Source organism: Rhinatrema bivittatum, chromosome 7, assembly GCF_901001135.1.
Source record: "Rhinatrema bivittatum chromosome 7, aRhiBiv1.1, whole genome shotgun sequence".
Classification (NCBI taxonomy): domain Eukaryota; kingdom Metazoa; phylum Chordata; class Amphibia; order Gymnophiona; family Rhinatrematidae; genus Rhinatrema; species Rhinatrema bivittatum.
In genome coordinates, this window is record NC_042621.1 from 296,166,631 (window position 1) to 296,194,303 (window position 27,673).

Below are 27,673 nucleotides of genomic sequence, written 5' to 3' on the forward strand. Positions count from 1 at the left end.
TAGCTGTGAAAAGGCAAGCCAGTGGAGGTCTATAGTGGGCCCCCCCCCCCCCCCTGCAGCCAGAGACTGGCTGGGCCAGGCTGACCCCAGGTAAAGAGTAATTAAAAAAACAAAAAAAACAGAGAAGAGGTAAAGGGTGGAGTAGATTTTAGAAATTCCTGCCCCCCCCTCCGGTCTCTGTGCTCGGCGTGCTGATCCGATGTCCATTCCTGCCTCCAGGGGAGCTTGGGTACTCAAGCAGCTTGGCAAGTGGAGCACCCTTCTGGGCTAGGCCCTGGTCAGGCTTGTATTCTTCGCCATGTGGTAGGCCACGGCAGCATCTATGTACTTTTTCTCTATGCATAAGGCTGCCCTCTTCACTATGTTGGTTTGTGCTTATGCGCCCGGCTGTATCTCTGTTCTGCGCCTAGCTGGGCACTCAGCTGTGCGCGTAGGGACACTCAAGATGCATACGGATGGTGGGCACTCAGTTTGTGCGTCTTCCTGAATAGTGTATTAGGCGTCTAATTTTTAAGTGCCTATATTTTGAGCATCTAATTTTATTTAGCGGCTATTTCGAGCACAGCTGGGGGCGCAGTTCTCAGATGCCTGTTGGAGCATCCTGACAACTCTATGGTGCTGATAGCAAAGAAGCATAAGCGCCTTACCCTTTGTGCTGCTTGCCATATTCGGGCATCTCAGCCTGGTGTTCCCTCTAACTTGTGTTAGCATTGTTTGGGGGCTGAGGGAGAATTGTCTCCATCTGATTTTGCTAAGCTTGGTCCTTTCCAGCATGATGCAGGAATGGAAAAAGAGCTGCCAGAGTTTCTCCTGAATTTGGGGCTCCCCTAACTGGTTCATCAGTGGGGGAAAGTACTTCATTGGGCACAGGACTGATGCCCCCTAGTTTTTGCGTAGACCGCTCTGCCTTTTCTTGCGTCAAATTTTTCAAGGGCATCGGTCCTTTCTTCAGGCGTAATTGTCAGCCCCAGCCAATCTTAACAGATCATGATCACAGGCTGCAGTTTTCCGCACGCCTGGTGCTGTGGGTAAGTGCGGGTCATGCCGATAGGGACCCAGACGGTATGGATGTTAAAGCTGATCTTTCTCCCTGGAGGATGAGGAAAATTCCTCTGTGGCTGGAGCCATATTAGAACTATGTTGCATTTCTTTCATAGAGATGTGTTACCGGCTCTGAATTCCCAGATGTTGAAGATGCTGGGCGTACCGGGTGCTGATTCTATGTCGGAGCCAAAGAAAGATCCCATTTTGATTTCTTTGCATAAAGTCTCATTTCCTGTACGTACCCGGATCAGTCCAGACAGTGGGTTGAGCCTCCTTTCCAGCAGGTGGAGACAGACTAAAACTTGAAGGATGCCCTATATCAGGACGGAGCCTACTCTCTAACCTTTCAGTATTCGTCTGTCTCCAGCAGGTGTAGCATCTTCCCTTCGGTTCTCTGCTGTAGGCTAGTCAGCCTTTTCTTCTGGCTTCTTTTAGGCTCAAGCAATTACTTCTATTAGTTCTCTCTTGTAAAAAAAAATATAAAGTGACCAATTTTTTGACTGCTACCCCCCGATTTGAGCCCCCCTGACCCCCAGGAAGGGATTTTTGCCACCCTCTCCCCTCCCCTCCCCCACCCGGGTTTTTTTGGGCTCGTTTTGAGGTGCTGCTCCCTCCCCCTGTGTAAATACTTAGCATGCAGGCAGGAGAAAGGTGGAAGGTCCCCCCTGACCCTCCCCCGGGACAAAATAGTGTTTACGGGGAAAAAAAAAAAGAGAAATTTTTTTTCTCTGGGTAACTATTCATATATTTTAATTCCCCGCTACATGCCATTGCTAGGGTGGCCGGCTGTGGAGCCTCCAGAGTCTCTTGGGGCGCGGGTGGTCGCGGGTGCTCCCCCACCTTCCTTCCTGACTTTCCGGCGGTTTCCAGTATTACTGGATCCTGCCGCTAGTCCGGTTGCGTCAGTTACCCTTCCTCTCCTGGTACCGCCTCGTTGCCCACGGATATGACCCCGGTCCTGGTGGGATCCCGTGATTTTTTTAAGTGCTTTCCCCTCCTCCCATGCCCGCACGTTTGTCTCTGTGGTGCTAGCAGGCACCCCGGACGGACCGTGCCCTGAACAAGTTCCTCTCCCGGTGGTATGCTTCGTTTTCAAAACAAAAAAAAAAAAACCACAGAACCGGTCCTCCCTCCGTGGATTATTATGCAGTCCCGTTTCAGGAGGTTAACTGGCTTTCAAGTGGCCCTGGTACGCCTCCTCGAGGCTCATGTGCGGTGTATTTTGTTGTCCTAGCGCTGGAGGTGTGTACCACTATTTGCAGCAGTCGCCGGCTGCGGGCAACTCTCCGGTGGGGTCCACGTTAACTTTGCCCTGTGCCCGGGACCCCCCATGGCCAGAGGCTACGCCTGCAACCCTTCTCTGCCCCCAGACAACAGCCATAGTCTCGGCTATGTCCGTCACTCGGCCCTTTAGCTGCGCCACTGGTCGGCCGTCTTGCCCTCCACAGCACGATGGGGGTACATTGCAGCCCGAAGGTAAGCGGTTCCTTGGCAAGGACCTTGTATAACAAGTGCTTCCTTAGGGGAATGTAAAGTCCATCAGCTTCCGGAAGACTGTCCGAACATCTCTGTCCTTATACCTTCTCGTCCATGTTTTGGGGCTAGCGACAGTATACCCCAAGCGGGCACGATGACTCCTCAGGGGGTCTTGTTCCCTCTTGATCGCGGCTTTTTTGTCACAGCCTTCTCGTGGGCGCCATTCCTCTCGCAAGGATGGCCTACGCACGCAATCCTCACGCCTGCACACTCACCGGAGTTTTCCATGCCTCATTCCTCGGTCTCCTTCTTAGGCGATCGCTCTCCTTGTTTTTCGTGCACTGGGGCCAGTTCCAGTCGGAGACCTGCGGGTCTCCGACTTCCTTACAGATGGTCCTCGTTTTGTTCCATAATTGTCGGGATTGTTTCTGTGTTCCCCATGTGTTCGTTCATGCGGCTCTCGGTGGAGCATACCCCGCCAAGCTCTTGTGTCTGAGCGCGGAAGCCCCGGTTCCAGGCAGTGTATTTCTTGCGGGCCAGTATCCTAGTTTCTTATTTGTTCCTTGCCTCGCCAGAGTCATCCAGGCTCTCCAGATCCCGCTTCTCCGCACGGACACCCTGGAAGCGGTCTTCGTTCCGTTTTGCCCCAGATCGTTCCTCGTCCCACTCGTCTTTGTTGGTGGCATTTTCCATTCTTCGGTTCATCGTGGTTGCCATAGTCTCTTCGTGTTCACGTCCTCCGGTATTTCTAGGTCCGGGCGCTTCCTTTTGCTCTCGCGACAGCACTGTGCACCTTCACCATTGCCTAGGTGTTGGTGATGGCAGTTCTTCGCCGGGAAGGACTCCTTGTCTATTCTTTCTAGATGTCTGGCGCGTTAGGGCCATGGCGGAAGTTCTTGGCCGGCGGGCGGTGTGTCGCGTGCTAGCTCTTTTCGCGTTTCTCGGGTGGATACTGTTTTCCTCAGAGCAGTCTTTAGCCCTTCTTGGACTTAGAGTGCCTGGGGGTCCTCTTGTTACCCGGGTGGGCAAGGACTCCTTGCCTCCTATGGGGGTCCTCAGGTTGTTCGACCAGTCGTCTTTGTCTGCTCTTGCTGCCTTCTTCGGCTTGTGAATGCTTACAGTTCTCGGGCTCCTTGGCTCCTCCCTTGCCTGGTCCCTTGGGTTTTTGCGCATATACGTCCGTTCCAGACAACTTGCTGTCCCGTTCGATGGCGCTGGCGGCTCGGTCTCACACAGTTCTCCCGTTTCGGGCTCGTCTGTCGCAGACTTCCAGGGGTGGTTCTCCCTCCCTCACTTGCTTCCGGAAATGTCTCCCAGTTCCTCAGTGGACAGTTGTAACCTCTGACGCCGGTCCCTTAGGCTGGGGGGATGGTCTGCCTTTCCCAGCATACCCGGGTGATCTGGCCAGTGGCTGTCTTGCTGTCTCATCAAGCGGTTGGCGGCTCAGACGTATTCCTAGTCCTTTTGGAGTTTCTCTCCCTTCTCCGCGGCTAGGCGCTCCGGCCCTTGCCCGACAACTCTACCATTGTGACTTGCATCATTCGCCCAGCTGGCGCTCGCAGTCCGCGGGTGACCCTGGACATCTGTCTTCCCTCTGCCCAGGCAGTGAGACGTCTTCAGTGCCCGGTGTCGTCCTGCTTCGCAGACTATGGGCATATTCAGGCCGAATTCCAGTCGGCAGTCGCTTGATCCTGGGGAGTGGGAACTCGCTGATACAGCCATGGCCCTATCTCTCTCTCTCTCATAGGCAGGAGGTCTCTTACCACCTGGGTTGCCTGACAACTATTCGCGATCCCACTGGCCTATTGGTCCTTCCGCTGGAAGCTCCGCGGCTCGGCGGACTTAGATACTCTGGCTTTATCCTGGCCGGCGGATGTTCTCTCCCCCCCACCCCCCCCCCCCCCCCCCCCCGTGGTCCCTGGGCGGGAAAGCCTCAGAACGATAGATCTCCACCGGAGTCCCGTGGTTCTGGTAGCACCCGAGTAGTCATGCCGTCCCGTGGTTCTGCTACCACTCGAGTGGCCGCTCAGGCTCTGCTTCGCGGTTCTCTACCCTAGCGACGGCCTGACCTCTGCAGCTCCTGTGCCGGTATTCTTCGACTAGTCAGATCGTGCTTGTCTTGCGCCTTGTTTTTCTATGTGGCAATGTCTCCGGCGCGAGGGTTATTAGGAGTAGGTCTTCTCCGCCTTACTGCGGACCCGGCATGGTCGACTTCCTGGCGTATGGCATCTCTGGTTGTGAGTCTGTTTGTCTGGCGTTGGTTGTCTCAGCATTCTTAACTCCGACTTCTTGGTCTTTTCGCTTCAAGTCAGTCTCCTAGGGTTCTTCCCTTTCGGGTTCGGCGTGTACAGGTCCACCATCTCGTCGTCTCCTCTGTCAGTTGGGCGGTCATCTCTGAGCGGTCACCCATCTGCGATTCGGTGTTTCAGGGGTGTTGGGCATCCATGTTCCTCACTTGCCCGTCGTAGATTTTTAATCAGGTTTTTCGGGCACTCTATGCGGCTCTGCCTGACCCCCTCCATCGCGTTCCCTTACAGGCTCTTATGCTGCAGGCTTTCTTTCTGGCCTCTAGCTCCTAGGCTTGTCTGAGTTCGGGGTTCCAAGTGATGTCCTGTCGGGACCCTTCTGCGTCCTCCCGACTCCGGGGTATCCCCCGTACGTTTTCGTGGTAACGGTTCTTCTACCTTCCCTGTCCACCAGTCGGCTGATCTCCCCGTATTCCCCTGCGACCGGTGGCGGTCTCCGTTACCTTGAGGCCATACGTGCTCCTTCTAGTCCCTCCTGGTTACCAATGACCTTCGTGTATCGGTCCATCCTTGTCCCTTGAGGGGTCCGCTTGGTGTATGCCGGCCTCTGTATCCACTTTAGCACGCTGTGAACGGACGCATTCTCCTCGGTTTTTCTTTGTCATGGTCGGACGGTTCCCGAGGGTCTGAGATCTCACTCAATGCGTTCTCGAGCTACTCCCTGGGCTCACAGTCACTGGATCTGTCCGTGGGGGATTTGCAGTGCCGACATACTTTGGACGTCCTTCCTTTTCTTTGATCGATGCTATCGCCCGCATGTGCTAGCCCCAACAGAGGTTCTGTTGGGCTACGAGTGCTTTGAGCGGGTCTGTCTTGGGTCCCACCCAGTTTAGGGAAGCTTTGGTACATCCCACTGTCTGGACTGATCCGGGTACGTACAGGAAAGGAAAATTAGTTCTTACCTGTTAATTTTCGTTCCTGTAGTACCACGGATCAGTCCAGACGCCCTTCCCTGTATGTTGTCTTTTTCTGTCCTCTCGAAGCTTGTTTCTCTTACAGATTCCTCGATTTCCACGTATCTTTTGGGCATAAATACTGAGCAAATACACCGGACGCCTTGGTTGCACAAGCGCCAAGTATATGCAAGAGCAGTTAGTCATACCATATACCTTACATTGTTCTCCTTCTGCTCCATTGAGCTTTCTGGTTGCTTGCTTGATCCTAATTGGTTTTGTTGTTTTCTGCTTTGACATGCGTTATACTGAAGGGTTAGAGAGTAGGCTCTGTCCTGATATAGGGCATCCTTCAAGTTTTAGTCTGTCTCCACCTGCTGGAAAGGAGGCTCAACCCACTGTCTGGACTGATCTGTGGTACTACAGGAACGAAAATTAACAGGTAAGAACTAATTTTCCTGTTTCATCCCTGTTAAGGAGGCTAATCAAGAATTGATTGGTCTTGAATGGAGTGCCCCAGAAGATAAATTTAAAGGGGGACGAACCTTGGAAGGGCTGTACCCCCTAGATCTAACTACGAGAGAGCATTTGCGCTTCGAAAATGGATGCGCTTGTGTGTGCCGTCACCAAGCGGATGACTATCCCGTAGGCCAACCTTAAGCAGGCTTGAAGCAATGGCAATGAATTGCAGATAGCTTGTTTGCTCCCTGGTGGCTCGCTCTTGTTTACTTCTCTCTCAGGAAGTCTATGAATCTAGTGTGAATTCCAGGGCAGTGATGAAACTGTTACCCGCCTTGTTGGGAGATGTGGGCTACAATCTGGTCCATGCTTTGGCCAGAGGGGTGGCTTAGGTAATAGTGACTAGGCGTCAGCTATAGCTCAGGAATTGGTTGGCCGATACGATCTCGAAGTCTAATCTTAAGAAATTGTCCTTTAAACGATCACTCTTGTTTCTGAGTGAGCTGGAAAAAAAATGTCCAATAAGTGAGGTGAGTCCCAGGTTCCTCAGTTACCAGAGGAAACTAAGCAGACTCTGCGGTCCTTCGGCATGAGAGGTTGTGCTATGGGGCTTCAGATGCTTTCAATCCTACAGAGGGACGGCTACTTAGAGGATTTGGCCTTTGGGTAGTCTGTCCTTTCATTTCAGGCAGCCTAGAAGGGGCGCAGGCTTTGGGTAGTGGTGCCCCCCCCAAGCCTTTCAGTGAAGTTATGCTGACCCACTCCTGGGAATAGGAGATATAGGGGGTCGCCTCTCTCTTTTATCGGAGTTGGTTCGAGATCACGTCAGACCAGTGGGTTTGGAGGAGGTGATAGATGGCTATGCTGTGGAGTTTCTCAGTGTCCCTCTGGATGTTTTCATGATGTCTCCCTGCAACTCTCCGTAGAAGACAAACAGTGTACGTTGTTAAGGCTTCTCAGCCTGCAGGCTGTAGTTCCAGTGCCCATGTCACAAGAAAATATGGGCCGATATTCTTTATTTCGTTGTGTCCAAGAATGAGGGCTCCCTTTGCTCCATTCTAGATCTCAAGGGAGTCAACAGATATTTACTGGTGACTCATTTTTGCATGGAAACCTTATGCTTAGTGATAATGACAGTACAGTTGGGGGAGCTTCTGAGGGGTCTGAATTTGTCAAAGGCATACCTTCATGTTCCCATCCATCTGAAGCATCAATGATTTCTGCATTTCGCTGTTTTGTGGCAACATTATCAGTTTTGAGTGCTGCCTTTTGTGTTGGCCTCCGCGCACAGAACATTTCCAAGGTTATAGTAGTGGTTGCCGCAGTGTGGAGAAAGGATGGCATTCTGATTCACCTGTACTGAGATGATTGATTCGGTCCAAGAGTCTGGAAGGAGAGCCTTCAAGAATTATGCAGGGTGCCTCCTCTTTATAGGAACTAGGTTGGGTAGTGAACTTGGCCAAGAGCAATCTACAGCCATCCCAGACACTGGAGTTCTCGGTGTTTGTTTCAACATGAAGCAATGCAGGGTGTTACTGCCAGAGGCAGCATTTAGAAGCTGATGGCGCAGGTGCGACTACTAAGAGAAACAATACGCCTGATAGTGTGGTCTTATCTACAGGTGCTTAGGTTGATGGTGGCCACCCTAGAGGTGGTTCTGTAGGCAGGGGTGCATATGCGCCCTTTTCAGCGCACTCTGCTGGCTCGTTGGAGTCCATAGTCTTAGGACTCTACGATATGGCTTCACCTACCAGTGGAGATCCAACTGCAGTGGTGGTTGCAAGCGGACAATCTAAGGAAGGGAGTTTCCTTACTATCCGCTGGACTGGCTAGTACAACGGATGCGAGCCTCCAGGGTTGGAGGGCTCACTGTCAGGAGTTGACAGCGTAAGGACGCTGGAGTATAAGAGTCTCTCTAGATCATCAATCTGCTGAAAACCTGGGCCGTCCAATTGGCATGCTTAACGATTTGTCGACCAATTGCAGGGTCGAGCAGTCCGGATAATGTCAAACAATGCGACGACAGTGGCTTACATCAATCGCCAGAGAGGAACCAAGAGCCAGCATGTGTCGCAAGAAATAGCCCAACCCATAGAATGGGCAGAAGTGCATCTTAAAGAGGTCCTAGCCTCACACATTGTGGGAAAAGACAATGTAAGAGCCAATTTCTCAACAGACAGAGTCTGGACCAGAACAATGGGAATTGTCAAATGATCATTCCAGCTCATAGTGAACCGCTGGAGCCTCCCTTTTCTAGACCTGCTGACGACATCTCACAATGCGAAGGTTCCTCGCTGCTTCAGTCGCTGAAGAGATTAAAAGTCTTTGGGCATCGATGCCCTCGTGCAGGAGTTGCTGGAGGGTAAGCTTCTTTATGCCTTTCCCCTGTGGCCCATGTTGGGGAGAATGATTCGGAAGATTGAAACTTAATTGGGGATGGTGCTTATGGTGCCACCAGATTGACTCAGGAGATTTGCGAAGGCTCCAGGTGGACTCTTCCATCCGATTACTGGTTCACAGGGTTCTGCTACAGCAGAGTCCTATTCTTCATGAAGATACGACTTGACTTTGTCTTACAGTATGGCCCTTGAGAAGGCTAGATTGCTGAAGCATGGATATTCCACTGCGGTGATTGCCACCTTGCTATGAGTGAGAGAGTTCTCCACTTCCTTAGCCTATGTGCAGGTTTGGCCAGTGTTTGAGGCTTGGTATGAGGATTGAGGGATTCATCCGTCATTTGGTTAAGATCCTGCTCATTTTGTAATTTTTGCAGGATGGATTGAGTAGATGGGCCTTAATTCTTTGAAGGTACAGGTGGCGATTCTTGCCTGTCTCCAAGGTCAAATGGATGGTGGATCCTTGTCGGCTCATCCAGATGTGGTTCACTTCTTAAAAGGGGTGAAGCATCTTCATCCTCCCTTGCAGTTGCTGGTGCCCTTGTGGAGTCTTAATCTAGTTTTTGGATCTTCTGACAAGTCTCACTTTGACCACTGCGTAGCCATCCTTGAGGGTACTTATCTTGAAAACTGTCAGGCCGATACAGTAAAGCGCGGCCGCAGTTACCCTGTTTTTAACCCGCTTTGTACGCACATTTTGGACGCGTATATCTAACCCGCGATTCAGTATCCGGTTTTACGCGTCCTTACCGCTTACTGAAATCTATGTGTATCCCTTTCCGTCCGCCACATGTATATGATATGTTAATGATCAGAATAGCTATTCCCTCCGATACAGTAACGTGCGCCCAGATTATTGCCTTTTTAACCAGCTATTTTGCCGCGTCTTTAACCTGCAAATTTATCGCCTACCCTGGCGTTAGTGTGGTGAACTTAGCCACGCAGTCCCAAACCAACCCAATCCACAGAAAAAAAATGCTTCTCACACAAGGGAGAAAAAAGTAACCCAACCTGGCACCACCGCGCTTAACCTCAGAGTACTTCGGTTCCGTAGGGAAGAACGGACACCATTTCCGGGGGCTCTTCTGGCCTTCTCTTGGGTCTGGGCTCCTTGTCGCCGCTGACTTGCAGTGGGCACGAGCTCTTGTATCAGGCCCTATCCCTACACACCCTACGCCGTGACCTCTGATGTCCAGCTGGGCGCTCAGGTCGCGGCGTGCGTTCATGCACCTTCCCGCTGCCTTGAGCGCCCAAATTGGACGTCCAGGCGGGCACTCAAGGCAGCGGGAAGGTGCATGAACGCACGCCGCGACCTGAGCTGCTGAAGCCGCTCTCGCCTCCTGCTGCCCCCGGGAGGCAGGGGAGCTGCGGTGCGCGCCTCGGGAGGAGGGGAGAGAGGACTGGGGCTGCTCCAGAGCTGTCAGCGCGCCTGCACGGGAGACCGGCACCCATGGATGCCCTTCTGCTGCTGCTGCTGCTGGGGGCTTGCGTGGCCGCGGCCAGGGCAGGTGAGCGGGGGCTGGGGGAAAGTTTGCCCGTGAAACTTCGTCTCTCTTGCCTGTCCGAAGGAGGTGGAAAATCGGAGCTGCGCGCACAGGTGCTTTGTTGCACTCCCTGCCGCTGATTGCCGGCTGCTGGGGCTTGCTGGCGCCGGGCGCTCAAGGCAGCGGGGTCTGTAGGAGAACCATCCACTTTCCTGGTGGAATGACATTTCAAATGACATTTGAAATGACAGGTACCAGCGCACCCAGGATACTGTATAGGCGCTGTATACCACTCTATACAGTAAAATGGATTGCGCATGCCTACCGCTTCATGGATGCGCTTTGGATGCCACTTGCATTTGCGTCTCATTTGAATACTGTATCGAGCAGTATGTGAACCAAATTGTGCGTGCGGCAAACGAGGGTGCGCCCGGCACTGCTGCACTCTTTTTCTTATGCGTCCTTACTGTATCGGCCTGTGTTTCTTGTGGCAATTGTTTTGCGCTTAGAGCCTCTGAACTGCATGCCTTGTCTTGCCAGGATCCGTTTCTGCAAGTGACTTGGGGTGATACACTCACGTACTGTTTCATCCTTTTTGCCAAAGGTGGTCTCGGATTTTCACTTGAATAAATTTCCCTGCTGACGCTGGACAGGAAGAAAGATGTGGATGAATATCTCCCCCTTGGATGTCAAGAGGCATATATTGAGGTATTTAGAGGTTTCTGAACTTCTCTGGAAGACCAACCGGCTATTTATACTCCATGGTGGGAGAAAACAGAAGGCTACAATCTCCTGCTGGATTAAAGAGGTAGTCACGGCCGCATATGTGCATGCCGAGCAGCTATTGCCTAGTCAGGTTAGGGCTCATTCCACTAGGGGCTCAGGCAGTGTCATGGGCAGAGCTTTGATTGTTGTCTCTTGTTGAGATTTGTCGACACGGTCCTTCTTACATGCCTTTTCCAGGCATTACCACCTGGATGTGCAGGCCCAAGAGGACCGCGGGCAATCTCCTGCCCTCTTTGGGAGTAGCTTTGGTACATCTCACTGTTGTGGATCCACCTATCTGAATGCTAAGAGAGGAGAAATTACTACTTACCTGAAATTTCCTTTTCTTTAATGAAGATATGTGGATCCACCTTCCTGCCCTTGGCTGCCAGATGGTTGTGCCATTGTTGTCCTGCGTGGCTACATGCTCTAGTGGTTACTGGTAAGTGTCAAACCAGTCCCTAGACTAGAGTTACAGTCCTTGTCTAAGCTCAGTGGTTTCCTGTTAGCTGAGTGCTGGAGTGGTTGTCTGTTAATAGTAGTTTTGTTAGTTTGTCCACAGTTGGCTTTTGAAGAGAATACTGACTGGCTGAAGTCAATACTGTGACGTCAGTTTTGCTCCATTTCCATCTGCTGGTAGAGATGCATAACCCACTGGCGTGGATCCACCTATCTTCATTAAAGAAAAGGAAAGCATCATCAGTTAAGTAGTAATTTCTCCATCTCTTCTACTCATGATAAAATTCAGTTGGTATGTGTATTGTCTCCTCTGTGAGTACTTTCCTAAATTGCTGCCATCAGATTTAATAAATAAATGAACTCTGTCCTCATGCAACCATTTATGGATTTATGAGAATTTCATTTGGAGAATAGAGAGGAGAAATAACACTAAGGCTTGGATGCTTGTAGCTAGCGCACATTCAGAAAATCATATAGTGGCTCAGATTTGAATATAGTGGTTACTCTGTATTAAATATTTCCTGTGATGATTCTTCCACTAGACCACCTTTCTGAGCTTCAGAAAACCTTGCGTGAGCACTGCCAGATGATCCCTTCTAACCCCAAATTTTCTCCAGTGGTAGCAGATATCTGCTGTGCACAGTTCACAGGTAAAGGGAACACTTTTTTTTTTTATTTTGCTTCTGCCACATTGATTGTAGCATTACTCAGATTATGGTAAATAAAAAGCTTATAACAATTTTGGTTTCAATCACATAGGGTCTTCATCCAAACTCCATCTCTGAATACCTTACGGTTATAGGTTGTCAGGCATGCCCATGTAGCAGCCTTAAGGTTGGATAGCCCAGCAGCATAATTTTGACACTGCAACCAGGAAGAGAAAGATGTAATAATGTTAATGCCATTAACAGACTAGCGAAATGGGGGATGTAAAATAATAGAATTCACACAACCTGCGACAGAACCAGGATTAGAATTTGTATTTCAGATCATCTCTAACATGACCCATCTTGCAACAGAGATACAAAGACAGGTCATGTGATTTCATTTCATGCCAGCATAGTAGACTTCTAATGCAGGTGGTTTCCTGCATGTTGCCATACCTATAGCTGCTCCATTTTTTTCCATTTCTAACTTTTAAAATTTTTTTCTTTAATAGCTTTTATTCTGCAAGATGCATAACACAGCAAACATAAACATAAGTGTGAATGTAAACATTGCACAAATGGACAAGAAATGTAAAGAATAAGAGCAACACAGCTACCTTGCAATATGCAAACATGTAGTTTCATTTACATCTTAACATAAATCCGCACTCCATCCCAAACTGTTCTCTCACTTCCCCTCCCCGCGCCCCCCCCCTCAGTATGTCGCACATCACAAGACATCCAACCACCCAACATTCACAAACCACAAGCAACCCATTTGCCACAGATAGTACCCAACATGCATGCAAACACACACATGTTGTCCACTGGGAGGGTAAAGAACTAGAATTGGGAAAAATCCTCCACTGTAATCCCATCATTGCTCATACAGTTAAAATATGGAGTAGAGTACATAGGCACATGGGGATAGTGATGGTGGATTTTTCACTTATCCTTCCTCTGGCAAAAAATCCTTATCTGTCTTATTCTCTGAAGACAAGCAGAAATGGTAGTCCTCACACATGGATGACATCATCAGATGGAGCCCTGATGTAGAAAACTTAAATCAAAATTTCTAGAACTTTGACTAGGCACACTGAGCTTGCCCTATATCATGTGTCCACGCAGGGTCCCTTTCCAATCTGTCTTTTTCCATAAAAGCTGTAAGCCTTTAAATGAGTGAGCACACTTTGGCTGTTTTTTGGCCTTGTGGGAAACTTTCCTCATGTTCTTCTAATGTTTTCTCACAGGACAGGACAAGCAGGATGGTAGTCCTCACATATGGGTGACATCATCAGGATGGAGCCCAATCACGGAACACTTTTGTCAAAGTTTCTAGAACTTTGACTGGCACCTTATGGGCTTGCCCATCATGGCACCAAGCCTTCAGTCTTTTTTTCCGCGCAGCAGTAGCCATGTGGGTTAAGGAGCTCTCTAGAGATTCCTGATAGGAATTTTCCTCACAGAAAGTCTTTCAAAATTTTTCAAAAAATTCTACCTGATAGGGGTCCCCCTATCGATTCCGTGGTTGAAAGGTAAGGCTCTACCTTCATTTGCGGTCGATTCCCGTCGAGTTTTCCCTTTCGGGCCTACTGGTCATCGACCGCACTACGGCTAAAATTTTGTCAAAGCCATGGCGTCGGGTTTTCGTCAGTGCCCCAATTGTCCTTGAACAATGTCCATCACAGACCCGCATAGGGTTTGTGTATTGTGTTTGGGATCGAACCATGACGTTTTAACGTGCACCAAATGTGCCCAAATGACGCCGAAGGGCCGTAAGGCCCGGTCCGAGAAAATGGAGTTTCTCTTTCAGGCAAAGCCGCAAACTCCATCGAGCGCTTCGACTTTGTCCAAGCCAGTGCCATCGACTTCTCAACGGCGAGATACCGGTACGGCCCCTCTGGCACAGACTACTCCAAAAGCGTCTACTTTTCCCTCTTCAGCCCCAGAAAAAGACCGAGGGGATCATCATGAGAAGCATCGGCACAGACATCGAAAGGCCCAGTCTGCTGATCCAGGCAAACCCTCTGCATCGGGATCGACAGAGCCACCGAAGAAGAAATCCCATCCAGAGTAGACCCCATCCTCCTCTGTGGCTGGATCACCGAGGCATTCCCCACCTTCATTGGTGCCGGGAGCCGCGATTTCCACTTTCACTGGTGGACCCTCGGGCTACGCCTGTCCTGCTTCCTACTCCAGAGCTGGGGTTCCATGCCCCAGGCTTCCACGAGGAATTGGATCAGATGATCCAAGAGGCCATCGGAAAAGAATTGCAGGGCTTCCAGCCTCCATTGGTGCCGCCACCGATGCCAGTCCCGGTCGCCGACCCGATATCCACGGCACTCACACCGCTTCTCAGCAGGCTGGATGTGTTGCTCAGTGCACTTCCACTGACGGAACAGAGGATACCAGTGTTTCCAATGCCTTCTACCACGATTCCATTGTCTGAAGAAGAGAATGCACCGAGGCTGGAACCCATACCCGGGCCATCGGGACTTTTACCATCGACTCGCCCGTCAATGTCACCGGTTCCATCGGTACCTACTCTACAATCGATGCCGCCCCGTCTGCGATCGGTGCCGCCGTCGGTGCCTCCTCCGATACCATTGATGCTGAGGCCTGATCCTTCAGAACTGACAGCATTCCTTCCTTCTGGCAATCCTATGGGAGCTGGTGATCAGCTTTATGATCCTTGGTCCGATGACTCTTCCCAAGATTCGGATGATCTGCCTTCAGAGCCCTCACCCCCTGAGGGAAAGACGACGTTGTCCTCCAGAGGACCTGTCCTTTATTAATTTCATAAAGGAAATATCTGAAACAATTCCATTTCAGCTTCAGACAGAAGAGGACTCAAGGCACAAGATGCTGGAAGTAATCCAGTTTCTTGATGCATCTAAGGAAATCATGTCTATTCCTATTCATGAAATCTGCTAATGAAGAATTGGGAGCATCCAGGTTCAGTACTACCTGTCAACCGGAAGACAGATGCCATCTATCTTGTACAGACAGCTCCTGGGTTTCAAAGACCACAACTGGATCATCACTCTGTGGTTGTGGAATCAGCCCAGAAGAAAGCACGACGTTCAAAACCTCATTCCTCTATACCTCCAGGGAAGGAACCAGAGGTCCCTGGATGCATTTGGCAGACGCGTCTTATCATGGCTCAATGCTCATTTCTCGCATTGCTTCCTACCAGTTATACATGACCCAGTATAACAGAGACCTTTTTAAGAAGATCCAAGTTTTCTCTGAATCTTTACCTGAACAATTCCAGGATCAACTCAGTGCTCTGGCTCAGAAAGGCCTGGATGCTAGCAAGCATGAGGTCCGTGCTGCCTATGACATTTTTGACACTGCCTCTAGAGTGTCTGCTGTGGGGATTAGTGTAAGAAGGTGGGCCTGGCTGAAGTCCTCTGACCAGAGGTACAGGACTGGTTAGCTGACCTACCTTGCACTAGAGATAATCCTGGAAAAATCCAGGAAACAGTGGCACAGCTAAAGGACCACCATGAAACGCTTCGACAACTTTCCTCAGTTCCTTCTGACTTCTCGTCCACTTCTAAGAGGACATTCCGAAGGGACTCTAAGCGGCCGTCTTTCAAGTCATGAAGATGATATCCTCCTGCTACTACTCGAGGTTGTCCTTCCAGGCCTTACCAGAAGGGTCATCTCAGACAAGCCCAGCCTCAGAAGACCCAGACAACCCCTCAGCCGGGCCCAGCGGCTGGATTTTGATTCCTTGCTGGAGAGCATGAGCCAACCTCCTCTACAGTCTGTACCAGTCGGTGGTAGACTGTGCCACTTCACCAACACATGGCACACGATCACTTCAGACCAGTGGGTACTAGCTGTAGGGTCTCAGGGTTACCATCTCAACTTCCTGACTCTGCCGGTGGACTCCCCACCTCGGCTGACGTGGGGATCATCTGACCATTCCTCTCAACTGGAGAAAGAGGTTTCCATCCTTCTCCAATCCTGAGCAATAGAACCAGTGCCCCTCTCCCAACAAGGGCAAAGGTTCTATTCTCTGTATTTTCTCATCCCAAAAAAGTCAGGGGGAATTCGTCCCATCCTGGACCTATGTGCCTTAAACAAGTATCTGCAGAAGGAAAAGTTCAGGATGGTAACCTTGGGTTCCCTATTTCCTCTGCTACGACGAGAAGATTGGCTTTGCTCTCTAGATCTTCAGGATGCGTATGCACACATTGCCATCACACCGTCTCACCGAAAATTCCTTTGGTTCCTAGTTGCCCCCAGGCACTTCCAGCACCGGGTGCTGCCTTTCGGCCTGGCGTCCACACCTCGAGTCTTCACCAAGTGCTTCGTAGTGGTCGCAGCCTACCTAAGGGGTCAAGGAGTCCATGTCTACCCTTAACTCAGCACGACTGATGCCTTTGCCACCCCAACCTCCAGGCCCTTTCCCTGACGGGGCCTGAATGTTGAAAGGTTAATACTACAACCCTTTAACCTTTCAGAGTCTGTATCTCGAGTCCTGGTAGCTTCATGAAAGCCTTCCACATGCCGCTTTTATCATTCTAAGTGGAAACGATTCATGGTCTGGTGCACATCCATGTCCATCGACCCTTTTACTTGTTCCACGGCCACATTTCTAGACTATCTCTGGCATCTGTCAATCAGGCCTGAAAACTTATTCTATAAGAGTGCATGGGAGTGCCCTAGCCGCTTTCCATAACGGCGTGGGAGATGTCTTGATTTCGACACATTTCATGAGAGGTTTGCTCCACTTGAAACCTCTGGTACGCCCCCCCGGCCCCCACTTGGGACGTTAACATGGTCTTAGGTCAGCTCATGAAACCTCCGTTTGAGCCTCTCCACTCTTGTGATCTCTGCTATCTCACCTGGAAAGTGATTTTTCTTCTCGCTATACCATCTGCTCACAGGGTTAGTGAGTTACAGGCGCTAGTCACCTATCCGCCTTACACTAAAATTCTTCATGACAGGGTGGTCCTCCGTACACACCCATAGTTTTTACCGAAGGTAGTGTCAGATTTTCATCTTAATCAATCCATCGTCTTACCTACTTTCTTTCCAAGGCCTTATTCAAACCCAGGAGAAAAGGCTGTACATTCCCTGGACTGCAAACGTGCCCTTGCCTTTTATCTAGAGCGCACTTCAGCCCACAGGAAATCCACTGAATTATTTGTTTTTTTTGATACCATCAAATTGGAAAATCCACTGGGAAAACAGACCCTTTCCTCCTGGTTGGCGGACTGTATCTCCTTTTGCTACCAGCAAGCAGGCATTCCGCTACCAAACCCTGTGAAAGCACACACTGTTCGGGCCATGGCAACCTCAGTGGCGCACCTTCGTTTGGAGCCACTTATTGATATTTGGCAAGCTGCGACCTGGAGCTCTCTCCATACCTTCGCAGCCCATTATTGCTTGGATAAGGCTGGCAGACAAGATTCCATTTTTGGCCAGTCTGTTCTACGCAACCTATTCTCAGCTTAACTACCCAACATCCTACCAGCAACCCGTTCTGGGTTTTCAGGATCCCTTCCCACCCAAATCCTCCCCTGTTGTTGTGCCTATTGCACATCTTTGGGTGCATTTGGTGCATTGCTCGGGCATCCTCAGCTCGCTACTCACCCATTTGTGAGGACTACCATCCTGCTTGTCCTGTGAGAAAGCAGAGTTGCTTACCTGTAACAGATGTTTTCACAGGACAGCAGGATGTTAGTCCTCACGAAAACTGCCCGCCACCCCGCGGAGTTGGGTTTGCTTGCGATTTGTTATTTTATTTTTCGAGCGTACCTTTACTACACACATGGAGGATGTGGTTAGTGCAGTTAGTGTAGTTGGGTTCAAAAAAGGTTTGGATAAGTTCTTGGAGGAGAAGTCCATTAACGGCTATTAATCAAATTTACCTAGGGAATAGCCACTACTATTATTTGCATCAGTAGCATGGGATCTTCTTAGTGTTTGGGTAATTGCCAGGTTCTTGTGGCCTAGTTTGGCCTCAGTTGGAAACAGGATGTTGGGCTTGTTGGACCTTTGGTCTCACCCAGGATGGCAATTTCTTATGTTCTTTAGGTAATGCTACTCTGGAGGTTCTGGATTTCAGCTTTCTACCTAAGAGCCTAAATTTAGCTTCCAGAGCCTCCCACATTTTTCTGTGTCGTTGGTGCTCACATGTACCATGACAGCCGGCTCCTCCCCAGCACTGTCTAAAATCCTATCTAGGTGACGCGTGAGGTCCGCCACCTTCACACCAGGTAGGCATGTTACCAGGCGTATTTGCTATATATATAAAATATATATAGCAAATATATATATTTTATATATATAAATATATATTTAATATATATAATAATATATATAAATTGCCAGGTTCTTGGAGGAATAGCCTAGTGGTTAGAGCTGTGGACTATGAACCAGGAGACCAAGGTTCAAGTCCCGCTGTCGCTCCTTGTGACCTTGGGCAAGTCACTTTACCCTACATTGCCTCAGGTACAAAAACTTAGATTGTAAGCCCTCTGGGGATAGAGAAATACCTACAGTACCTGAATGTAAACCGGTGTGATATCTCAATTGAGATGAATGTCGGTATATATATATAAAAAAAAATATATATATATATATTTATATATATAAAATATATATATTTTTTTTCCAGCGCAGTGAAGGAGCACCGGGACCGCTGAGTGGCCTGCGCATTCGGCACCGAGACCTGCCGGGGTAAGGCCTTTAATTCTTAGCTTACCCACGGCAGCCCCAGCGCCGAACACGAGGCTGCCCCGACTTTCTGTCAAAGTTTCTAGAAACTTTTGACTGGCACTGTGAGGCCACTGAGCATGCCATGATATTCTCTGCCACAGGGGTCTCACTCTAGTCTTCGTTTTTCTGTGCTGCTGTTAGCATCGCGGAGATAGGAGCCCTGTGAGTTTTACTCACCTTTTTGACTGAAAAAGTCGTTATTTTCAAGAAATTATTCCCATAAGGGATCTCACTCTCACTTTTTTCACTGGCCAGTGATACTTCGATCGTTTTTACAGTAAGTAAAAACAAAATTTTCCTCTCAGAAAAATTTCCCTGTTTTTTCATCGACAGCTGTCGATAGAAACATGGCCTCGGGGTTTAAAAAATGTCCGATTTGCAACTGGACTGTCTTATCACAGACCCACACCTTGAATGTGTGGTTTGTTTAGGAGAAAAACATGATATTTCCTCCTGCCAACAGTGTGCGGCGATGACTACTAAAAGGAAGGAAGCTTCGGCAAGAAAAAAATGGAGCACCTTTTTCACCTCCAACTCCTTCCTTCCCCTTCGTCGACAAAATCATCCCCAGCAGGAGTTACCAAAAAGGTCCTGCTGAAGAAACGTCGCCCAGAGGGATCGGGTGATGGGACATAGCCAACACCGTCGACTGCATCGACAAGGTCAGTAACCGAATCACGGCCTAAACATAAGCATCGACACCGACATGCCCCGGCGTCACCGTTAACTCCCTCCCAGGGAGAACTGATCGCGAAGCGGCAAAATCAAAAGGAAACACCGCCACCGCCAAGACCTACATCGGAGCCTATACAACCTTTGCAAGAGGAATTGGCTACTCCTCCATCGGCGCCGACCATTCCAACGGTGCCGCAGGACTTGTCTTTGCTAATCAAACAAGCGGTAATACAAACCCTAAAGGAACAGATTCCAGCGACCATGCCGATGCCGGGACCAATCTCGATGCCGGGGGCAACCCCGATGCCAGTGTAAACTTCAATTCCACTGACAACTTCGATACCAATAACGATTCAAGCATCGGTACCTTCAGTCTTACCAGACACCAGGCCGATGCCGATGATTCTATCGATCCTGGCACCGATGCCAATCTTCATAACGGCACCGATGCATGGCAAACAAGACAAGAGAACGACGTTGACCTTGAAGGGTTCATTGAAGACTTTATTCACATCTTCGATGACAAAGCCTTCACCAACGGTGCCACTCCTTCCTGGGGCTCCAGAACCCTCAGTCAGCACTGCATCAAATAATCATGAAAAGGTATCAAGACTTACTGGATTCTCTTTCCTCTAAACCAAGGGAAGACAACCCTGAGGACCCATCTCCTGAAGATCCATTACCAGGACCTTCTGGCATTCCTTCTCCACCTAGGACTTCAGCACCTTCACAACAAATCCAAGAATATGACACTTGGAGTGACACTAACTCAGAAACCTCATCTGAGGATTTTGTCTGAGCCATCATCATCAGATCCCCGAAAGAAATCTCCACCAGAAGATTTTACTTTCACTACTTTTGTCCAAGAAATGGCGGACTCCATTCCTTTCAACCTGGTAACAGAACAGGACACCAGACAACAAACCTTGGAGGTACTTCAGTTTGTAGACCCTCCAAAAAAGGTTGTAGCCATGCCAGTGCATGATGTTCTCTTAGAATTACACCGTTTGTTATTACTGTTAAATGATAAGTTCTATGTAAAGCCTTGTTGCTGATTTGAAAGTTCTACTGTAAACCGATCAGATGTTCCAAACAATGTTCGCTATATATAAACCATAAATAAATAAATATAAATAAGGCAGGACCGGACTTGAATTCCCCGGTTCGGGGCCGGAACAGCGACTCACCCGGAGGCCAAACGCGCCATAAAAGTGGCGCGAGAACGGCGCACCACTGCCGCCGGCGCGCTGGGCTTTGTCCGGCTTAGTCCGGATAACGGGGGAATTCTTGGTCCTTGTCCTAATTCTGAGGTCCATACGAGGATAGCACAGACTTGAAGCGTTCGAATTCTCAGCTTTGGTTAAGTTTAACTTTGTAAATTGCCTGTGAAAAGGGAAGGTAAGGGTCTTCCCTTCAAAGCCCCTACCTCTCCTATTACAGCTTGAGAGAGACCGCTTCATGACACAGCTGGCAAATGAGGGAGCCAGTGAATCCGCTAAGAGCCCCCCGGGGGGAGAATGGGCGGTTCTTTTGGACGAGGCTTCCTTGAGTCCAGACCAACGTCCGCCTCCGGTCCAGCGAGGAGTAGACTGAAACGCAGCTGAGTCACCCACCAGGGAAGTGGTTTGTTCTGCAGCGAATGAAGGAGCAGTTTCCGTGTCCGAATTGGAGGGGAGAGGCCCAGAGGAGGTGGCCTCGGATGAGGCCCTCCCTTTGGAAGAGTCAGCTGCAGATTCTGCAAGTATACAGCGAGTACCCCCCCATTCGGGACAATTTGGGGAACTTCAACCCTCACTATCTGAGACGGTGACTTTGCGACCTCTATGGGATCTGGTGAGTGGCCTAAATGCAACTGTGAACAGACTTGAAGGTAAAATTGATGCTGTTTCTATAAATTTTCAACAGCAGTTTCATGGAGTGCAACAACAGGTGAATGAAGTGACCAATAGGGTCCAGAAAGTTGAGGAAAATGTTAAAATCATACAATCCCTAAATGCAGTTGTAATAAAAGATCAGTTAATGAGTTCAAGATGATTGGAAATGTTAGAAAATAATGCTAGACATTTGAATGTTAGAATTCTTATTTTTCCAAAAATTGCTGGAGAATTACCTTATGCTACTGTAAAGAGATTTCTAGTAGAGGCACTTGGATTTTCTGAAAATAATTTGTTGTCTATTAATTCTTGTTTCTTTGTAAGAAAAAGAGCCTCTCAAGTAGCGGTTCCAATCCCAGCTAACCTTACTAGGTTTTTAGAAAATTCCACTTTAGAGGTTATGGAGAGAGATACCTTAATAGTATCTTTTATAACAACTACAGATATTAGTAAGTTAATGAAAAATTACTTTCAGAGATATCCAATATCCTATTTTGGTCAAAATGTTAAGATCTTTCCAGATCTTGCACCTATTACTCGTATTAAAAGACTAGAGTTTCTTGCGTTGAAGCAGAGAGTTATTTCTATGGGATTTTCCTTTCTTCTTAAATATCCCTGTCAATGCATTTTGAAGAGAGAAAATGAGTTGTTTAGTTTTACCCAAATAGATCAATTGCGTCAATTCATAGAGGCACGAGAGCCAACAACCTCTTCCCCAGTATCGCAAAATTAATAAGACATGAATATAATCAGCTGTGGTTTATGTGCTTATTACCTATATATGTGAAAAATTCCTAATTTAATCTCCATATTGTTTTGAGCCTCAGTTATGTCCTATTGTTCTATTGGTTAGTTGCTCTATTTACAAACAGCTATATTTACGTTAATTAGTAATATGGTATCTATTGTTCTTTGGTTTTTCTTTTTTCCTTAAGTAAAAGAAGCTGAAATTTAATGTTACAGTTTCAATGTAAGTAATTGAATTGGTGTAATTGCTGATTTGTAAATTTGAAAATTAATAAAAAATTAAAAATAAATAAATAAATATAAATAAACATAAACATAGACTCTGGGAACATCCCTGCTGTGTTCCAGCAGTAAACAAAAGAATGGACAGTACATATCTTGTTCAATCTACTCCTGGATATCAAAAGTCTCAGCTTCCCCACCACTCAGTGGTGGTGGAATCAGCACAAAAACGATCAAAAAGAATAAGAACACATTCATCGAATCCCCCAGGTAAAGACCACCGTTTTTTGGATTCCCTGGGTCGTAAGCTGTATCAAGGGGCCATGTTGAACTCTAGAATTTCTTCCTATCAGCTCTACATGACCCAATACCAGAGAAATTTGTGGAAACAAATCCAAGAATTTGTCCCATCTCTCCCAACTCAATATCAGGAAGCAGCCCAGGCCATCATCTACAAGGGCCTGGAGGCCGGAAAACATGAAGTTCGTGTGGCCTATAATGGATTCGAAACAGCTTCAAGGGTAGCTGCATCAGGAATCAGCGCCAGGAGATGGGCATGGCTAAAGGCCTCAGACCTTAGGCCAGAGGTTCAGGAGAAACTGGTGGATCTCCCTTGCCTGGGAGACGACCTTTTTGGATCCAAGGTCCAAGATGCTGTGTCTCAGCTAAAAGAGCACACGGAAACACTGAGGCAGCTTTCTTCCCTCCCACAAGATCCCCCTACGCACACTGGGAGTAGGCCTCAACGGAAAGACACTAGAAGACCTTTTTACCGACAGCAGAGGTATTACCCTCCTGCATCTCAACCCAGGCCTTCTAGAACTCAACAAAGGCCGCAACCAAGACAGAGGGCAGCGGGGCCTCAACCTGCCCCACAGACAGGGCCTGCTGCTGGTTTTTGAAACCACCTCCAGAGAACTCAGCCTTTTCTCCAATCCTCAGCCAGAACTTCCAGTGGGAGGCTGGATATCCAAGTTTTACAAAAATTGGATACCAATCACATCAGACCAATGGGTTCTGTCAATCATATCTCGAGGATACCAACTCAATTCCCACAGATTTTCCTCCATGTCATTTTTATCTCAACGAAAATCACATGCTTCAATTACAAGTAGAATTATCCACCCTTCTGAAAGCCAGGGCAATAGAGCCGGTGCCCCGGTCTCAGGAGGGCAGAGGATTCTATTCCCGTTATTTCCTCATTCCAAAGAAAACCGGAGGCCTTCGTCCCACGCTAGACCTCAGAAATCTCAACAAATTTCTGAAGAAAGAAAAGTTCAGGATGGTTTCTCTAGGCACCATGCTTCCACTTCTTCAAACAGGAGATTGGCTTTGTTCTCTGGATCTTCAAGACGCTTATGCTCACATTCAAATATTCTCTCCTCATCTCAAGTACCTGCGCTTCATGGTGGGTCAGCATTTCCAATACAGATTATTGCCATTTGGACTTGCCTCTGCTCCCAGAGTATTCACAAAATGGCAGTAATAGCAGCATACTTGCACAAACAAAGTGTCCATGTGTTTCCATATCTAGACGACTGGCTCATCAGAAGTCCATCTCTACAAGGAGCTCTAACTTCTCTCAATCAAACAATTACTGTTCTCCATTTGATGGGATTTTTCATCAATTATCAAAAATCCCATCTTACTCCATCTCATCTCCTTCAGTTCATAGGAGCAGAATTGAACACCATCCTTTCAAGGGCTTTTCTACCCGAGGATCAGGCAGAGACACTTACCCTTTTGACAAACTCGATTTATTCAAAGAAACAAGCAACAGCTCATCAGTTTCTAACCTTACTAGGCCACATGGCCTCCACAGTTCACGTCACTCCTATGACAAGGTTAGCCATGAGAGTAACCCAATGGTCTTTAAGATCACAATGGATCCAAGCCATTCAACCACTACAATCTCCAATTCAAATAACCCACCAGATCCATTCTTCTCTACTTTGGTGGGTGAACAAGGACAACTTGCGCAAGGGCCTACCCTTCCAACAACCAGTCCCACAGATAACGTTAACTACAGATGCATCCACCTTGGGATGGGGAGCACACATAGACACTCTCCAAACCCAAGGTACTTGGACAAAGCTCGAAGCAACGTTTCAAATCAGTTTCCTAGAGCTGCGAGCTATATGTTATGCGCTGCATGCGTTCAAGGACTGCCTCTCACACAAGACTGTTCTCATCCAAACGGACAACACAGTAGCCATGTGGTACATCAACAAACAGGGAGGTACGGGCTCATATCTCCTTTGTCAAGAAGCTGCACAGATTTGGGGCTGGGCCCTACCCCACTCAATGTTTCTTCGGGCCACTTATCTGGCAGGCATTCACAATGTACTAGCGGATAGACTCAGTCGCCAGTTCCAACCACACGAATGGTCCCTGGATCCTGCAATAGCGACCAGGATATTTCAATGTTGGGGATAACCAACAATATACCTCTTTGCATCACATCTGAATCACAAAGTAGACAAATTCTGTTCTCTACACAAACAGAAGAACCAGCCAGCCAAAGACTCCTTTGCTCGCCCTTGGAACTCAGGCCTACTATACGCGTATCCTCCAATACCGCTCATAACCAAAACTCTAGTGAAGCTACAACAAGCCAGTGGATCCATGATACTCATTGCCCCATTTTGGCCTCGACAAGTATGGTTCCCCACACTACTCGACCTGTCAGTCAGGGATCCAATTCGCCTGGGAATGGCTCCCACTCTCATAACTCAGGATCAGGGTCGGCTGCGACATCCCAACCTTCAGTCCCTATCCCTGACAGCATGGATGTTGAAAGCTTGATTTTACAACCACTCAATCTTTCAGCCAGTGTATCTCAAGTGCTTATAGCTTCACGTAAACCTTCCACACGAAAGAATTATTCTTCCAAATGGAAAAGATTTACTTTGTGGTGCAGGCAAAACAGTATTGATCCTTTCACTTGCCCCACTACTTCTCTTCTAGACTATTTATACCACCTTTCAGAATCTGGACTCCAGACTTCATTGGTAAGAGTACATTTAAGTGCAATCTCCGCTTACCATAACAAGATGGGAGATGCACCAATATCCATACTACCTCTTGTCAGCAGGTTTATGAGAGGTTTAACTCAACTTAAACCACCAATTCGGCCGCCAGTTACAGAATGGTTTTAACAAGACTCATGCATTCTCCTTTTGAATCCATAGATTCCTGTGATCTTATGTTTCTCACATGGAAGACTATCTTCCTCATAGCCATTACATCAGCTAGAAGGGTTAGTGAGTTACAAGCACTTGTCACGTACTCACCCTATACAAAGTTCCTACATGACAGAGTGGTTCTACGTACACATCCAAAATTCCTCCCCAAGGTAGTTTTGGAATTCCACTTGAACCAATCCTTAGTTTTACCCACATTCTTTCCAAGGCCTCATTCTCACCAAGGAGAACGGGCCTTACATACCTTGGACTGTAAGCATGCGCTAGCTTTTTACTTAAACCGCACTGCAGTCCACAGGAAATCCAATCAACTTTTTGTATCTTATGATCCAAACAAACCGGGTAAAGCAGTGGGTAAACATACTCTATCTAACTGGTTAGCAGATTGCACACAGTTTTGCCCTGAAAAAGCAGGTCATCTTCTCCAAGGACAAGTAAAGGCACATTCAGTAAGAGCAATGTCAACCTCAATAGCACACTATCGTTCAGTGCCAATCCTTGACATATGTAAAGCAGCAACATGGAGTTCTCTTCACACCTTTGCAGCTCTTTACTGTTTGGACAAAGGACGACGACAAGATTCAGCCTACGGACAATCTGTCTTAAAGAACTTGTTTCGAGTTTAACCCCATCTCATTCTACATCCATCCTGCTGTCATCTTCGGCTGACTCACTTTCAACAACAATACTTCACTGTTGCTTCACTATGAAATAACTCAGCCTCTAGCTTGCTAATCACCCATATGTGAGGACTAGCATCCTGCTTGTCCTGGGATAAAGCAAAATTGCTTACCTTTGTAATAGGTGTTATCCCAGGATAGCAGGATGTAGTCCTCACGAAACCCACCCGCCACCCCGCGGAGTTGGGTGCGATACATTTTCTTATTTTATTTTTTGCTAAAGCTTATTGCTACATACGAGACTAGAGTGAGACCCCTGTGGCAGAGAATATCATGGCATGCTGGGCATGCTCAGTGGCCTCACAGTGCCAGTCAAAAGTTTCTAGAAACTTTGACAAAGTTTTCCTGCAATAGGGCTCCATCAGTGACGTCACCCATATGTGAGGACTACATCCTGCTGTCCTGGGATAACACCTATTACAAGGTAAGCAATTTTGCTTAACCCGCAATAATTTTGTGTTAAGGCATGTGTCGCGACCCAAACCGGGAAATATACACACAAGTTGGGCCGATATGCACGGAATGTTGTAAAGCCACCCAAGTACATATGTATCTCCTGCTGTGCATGCATGTGAAAAGTAGGGAAAAAGTGGCAGGGCACTGGCAAGTGGGGGGTGGAGACCAATAGATGTGTGCATATATACTTACTGCCTCGTAACTTTACTACTGCTATGGATGGCGAATAAATCATAAAAGACAATAATCTAGGTTACTCGGTGGGTCTTTAAGGGTTCAGGATAACAGGGAAAGGAAGACAAAAAAAAAAAACTAGGGGGGTTTGGAAGTCCTATCCCTTGCTTGGGCGGACTGGGAACAAACTGGTAAGACTGGCATTGGTGTATGTCCCTTTTTGTTTAAAACGTTTTATTAACCAAAGTAATCAAATACACTACCAACACCATCACCATCCAGTTGGAGACACTACGCACAGTGATTGCAGCAATCCGCAAGGGGGAATTTCTGGCGTCGTTGGATCTCACCGAGGCCTACTTGCACATCCCCATACAATCAGGGTCATCAGAGGTTTCTGCAGTTCAGGGTGATGGGGCAGCACTTCCAGTTCTGGGCTCTTCCGTTGGACTCGCCACGGCTCCGCAGACCTTCACCAAGGTGATGATGTTGGTAGTGGCGGCCTTAAGGAAGGTAAATGCATACCTCAACGATTGGCTCATCCGGGGCAAGACACAGGAGGAGTGTGTTCGAGCAGTGGACCGCGTTCTCCAGGCAGTACGTTCTCTGGGGTGGGCGATCAACCTGGCAAAGAATCAGCTGACACCATCTCAAATCCTGGAGTACTTGGGAGCCCGATTCAATACCCAGTCAGGCCAGGTGTTCCTGACGGCAGACAGATTGGTCAAGTTGCAGCGGCAGGTCGAGTGGCTATTACATCAAGTTCCGAAGGTCTGGGATTACTTACAGGTCCTAGGCTCAATGGCCTTGACGTTGGAGCTGGTCCCATGGGCCTTTACCCACATGCGTCCGCTGCAGAGATTCCTGTTGTCCTGCTGGCATCCAGTGGCAGAGAAATACCATCTTCAGCTGCCGCTAGGGAAGGAAACCAGAGCCAGCCTGTTATGGGGCTATCCCGTCCCCATTTGGAGAAGA

The 27,673-nt window shown here is 48.3% G+C and overlaps 1 protein-coding gene across 1 annotated transcript in view; it reads left to right on the plus strand.

Annotated features, from left to right (window-relative positions):
• The window catches only part of TDRD1 (tudor domain containing 1), a gene marked incomplete at its 5' end in the record, with an annotated part of 488,249 nt that overhangs the window by 253,008 nt on the left and 207,568 nt on the right, over positions 1 to 27,673 (plus strand). Inside the window, one exon of the mRNA XM_029610456.1 lies at positions 11,825 to 11,932. Within this exon, the coding sequence (XP_029466316.1) occupies positions 11,825 to 11,932 (108 nt within the window). The remainder of the gene's footprint in view (positions 1 to 11,824; positions 11,933 to 27,673) is intronic.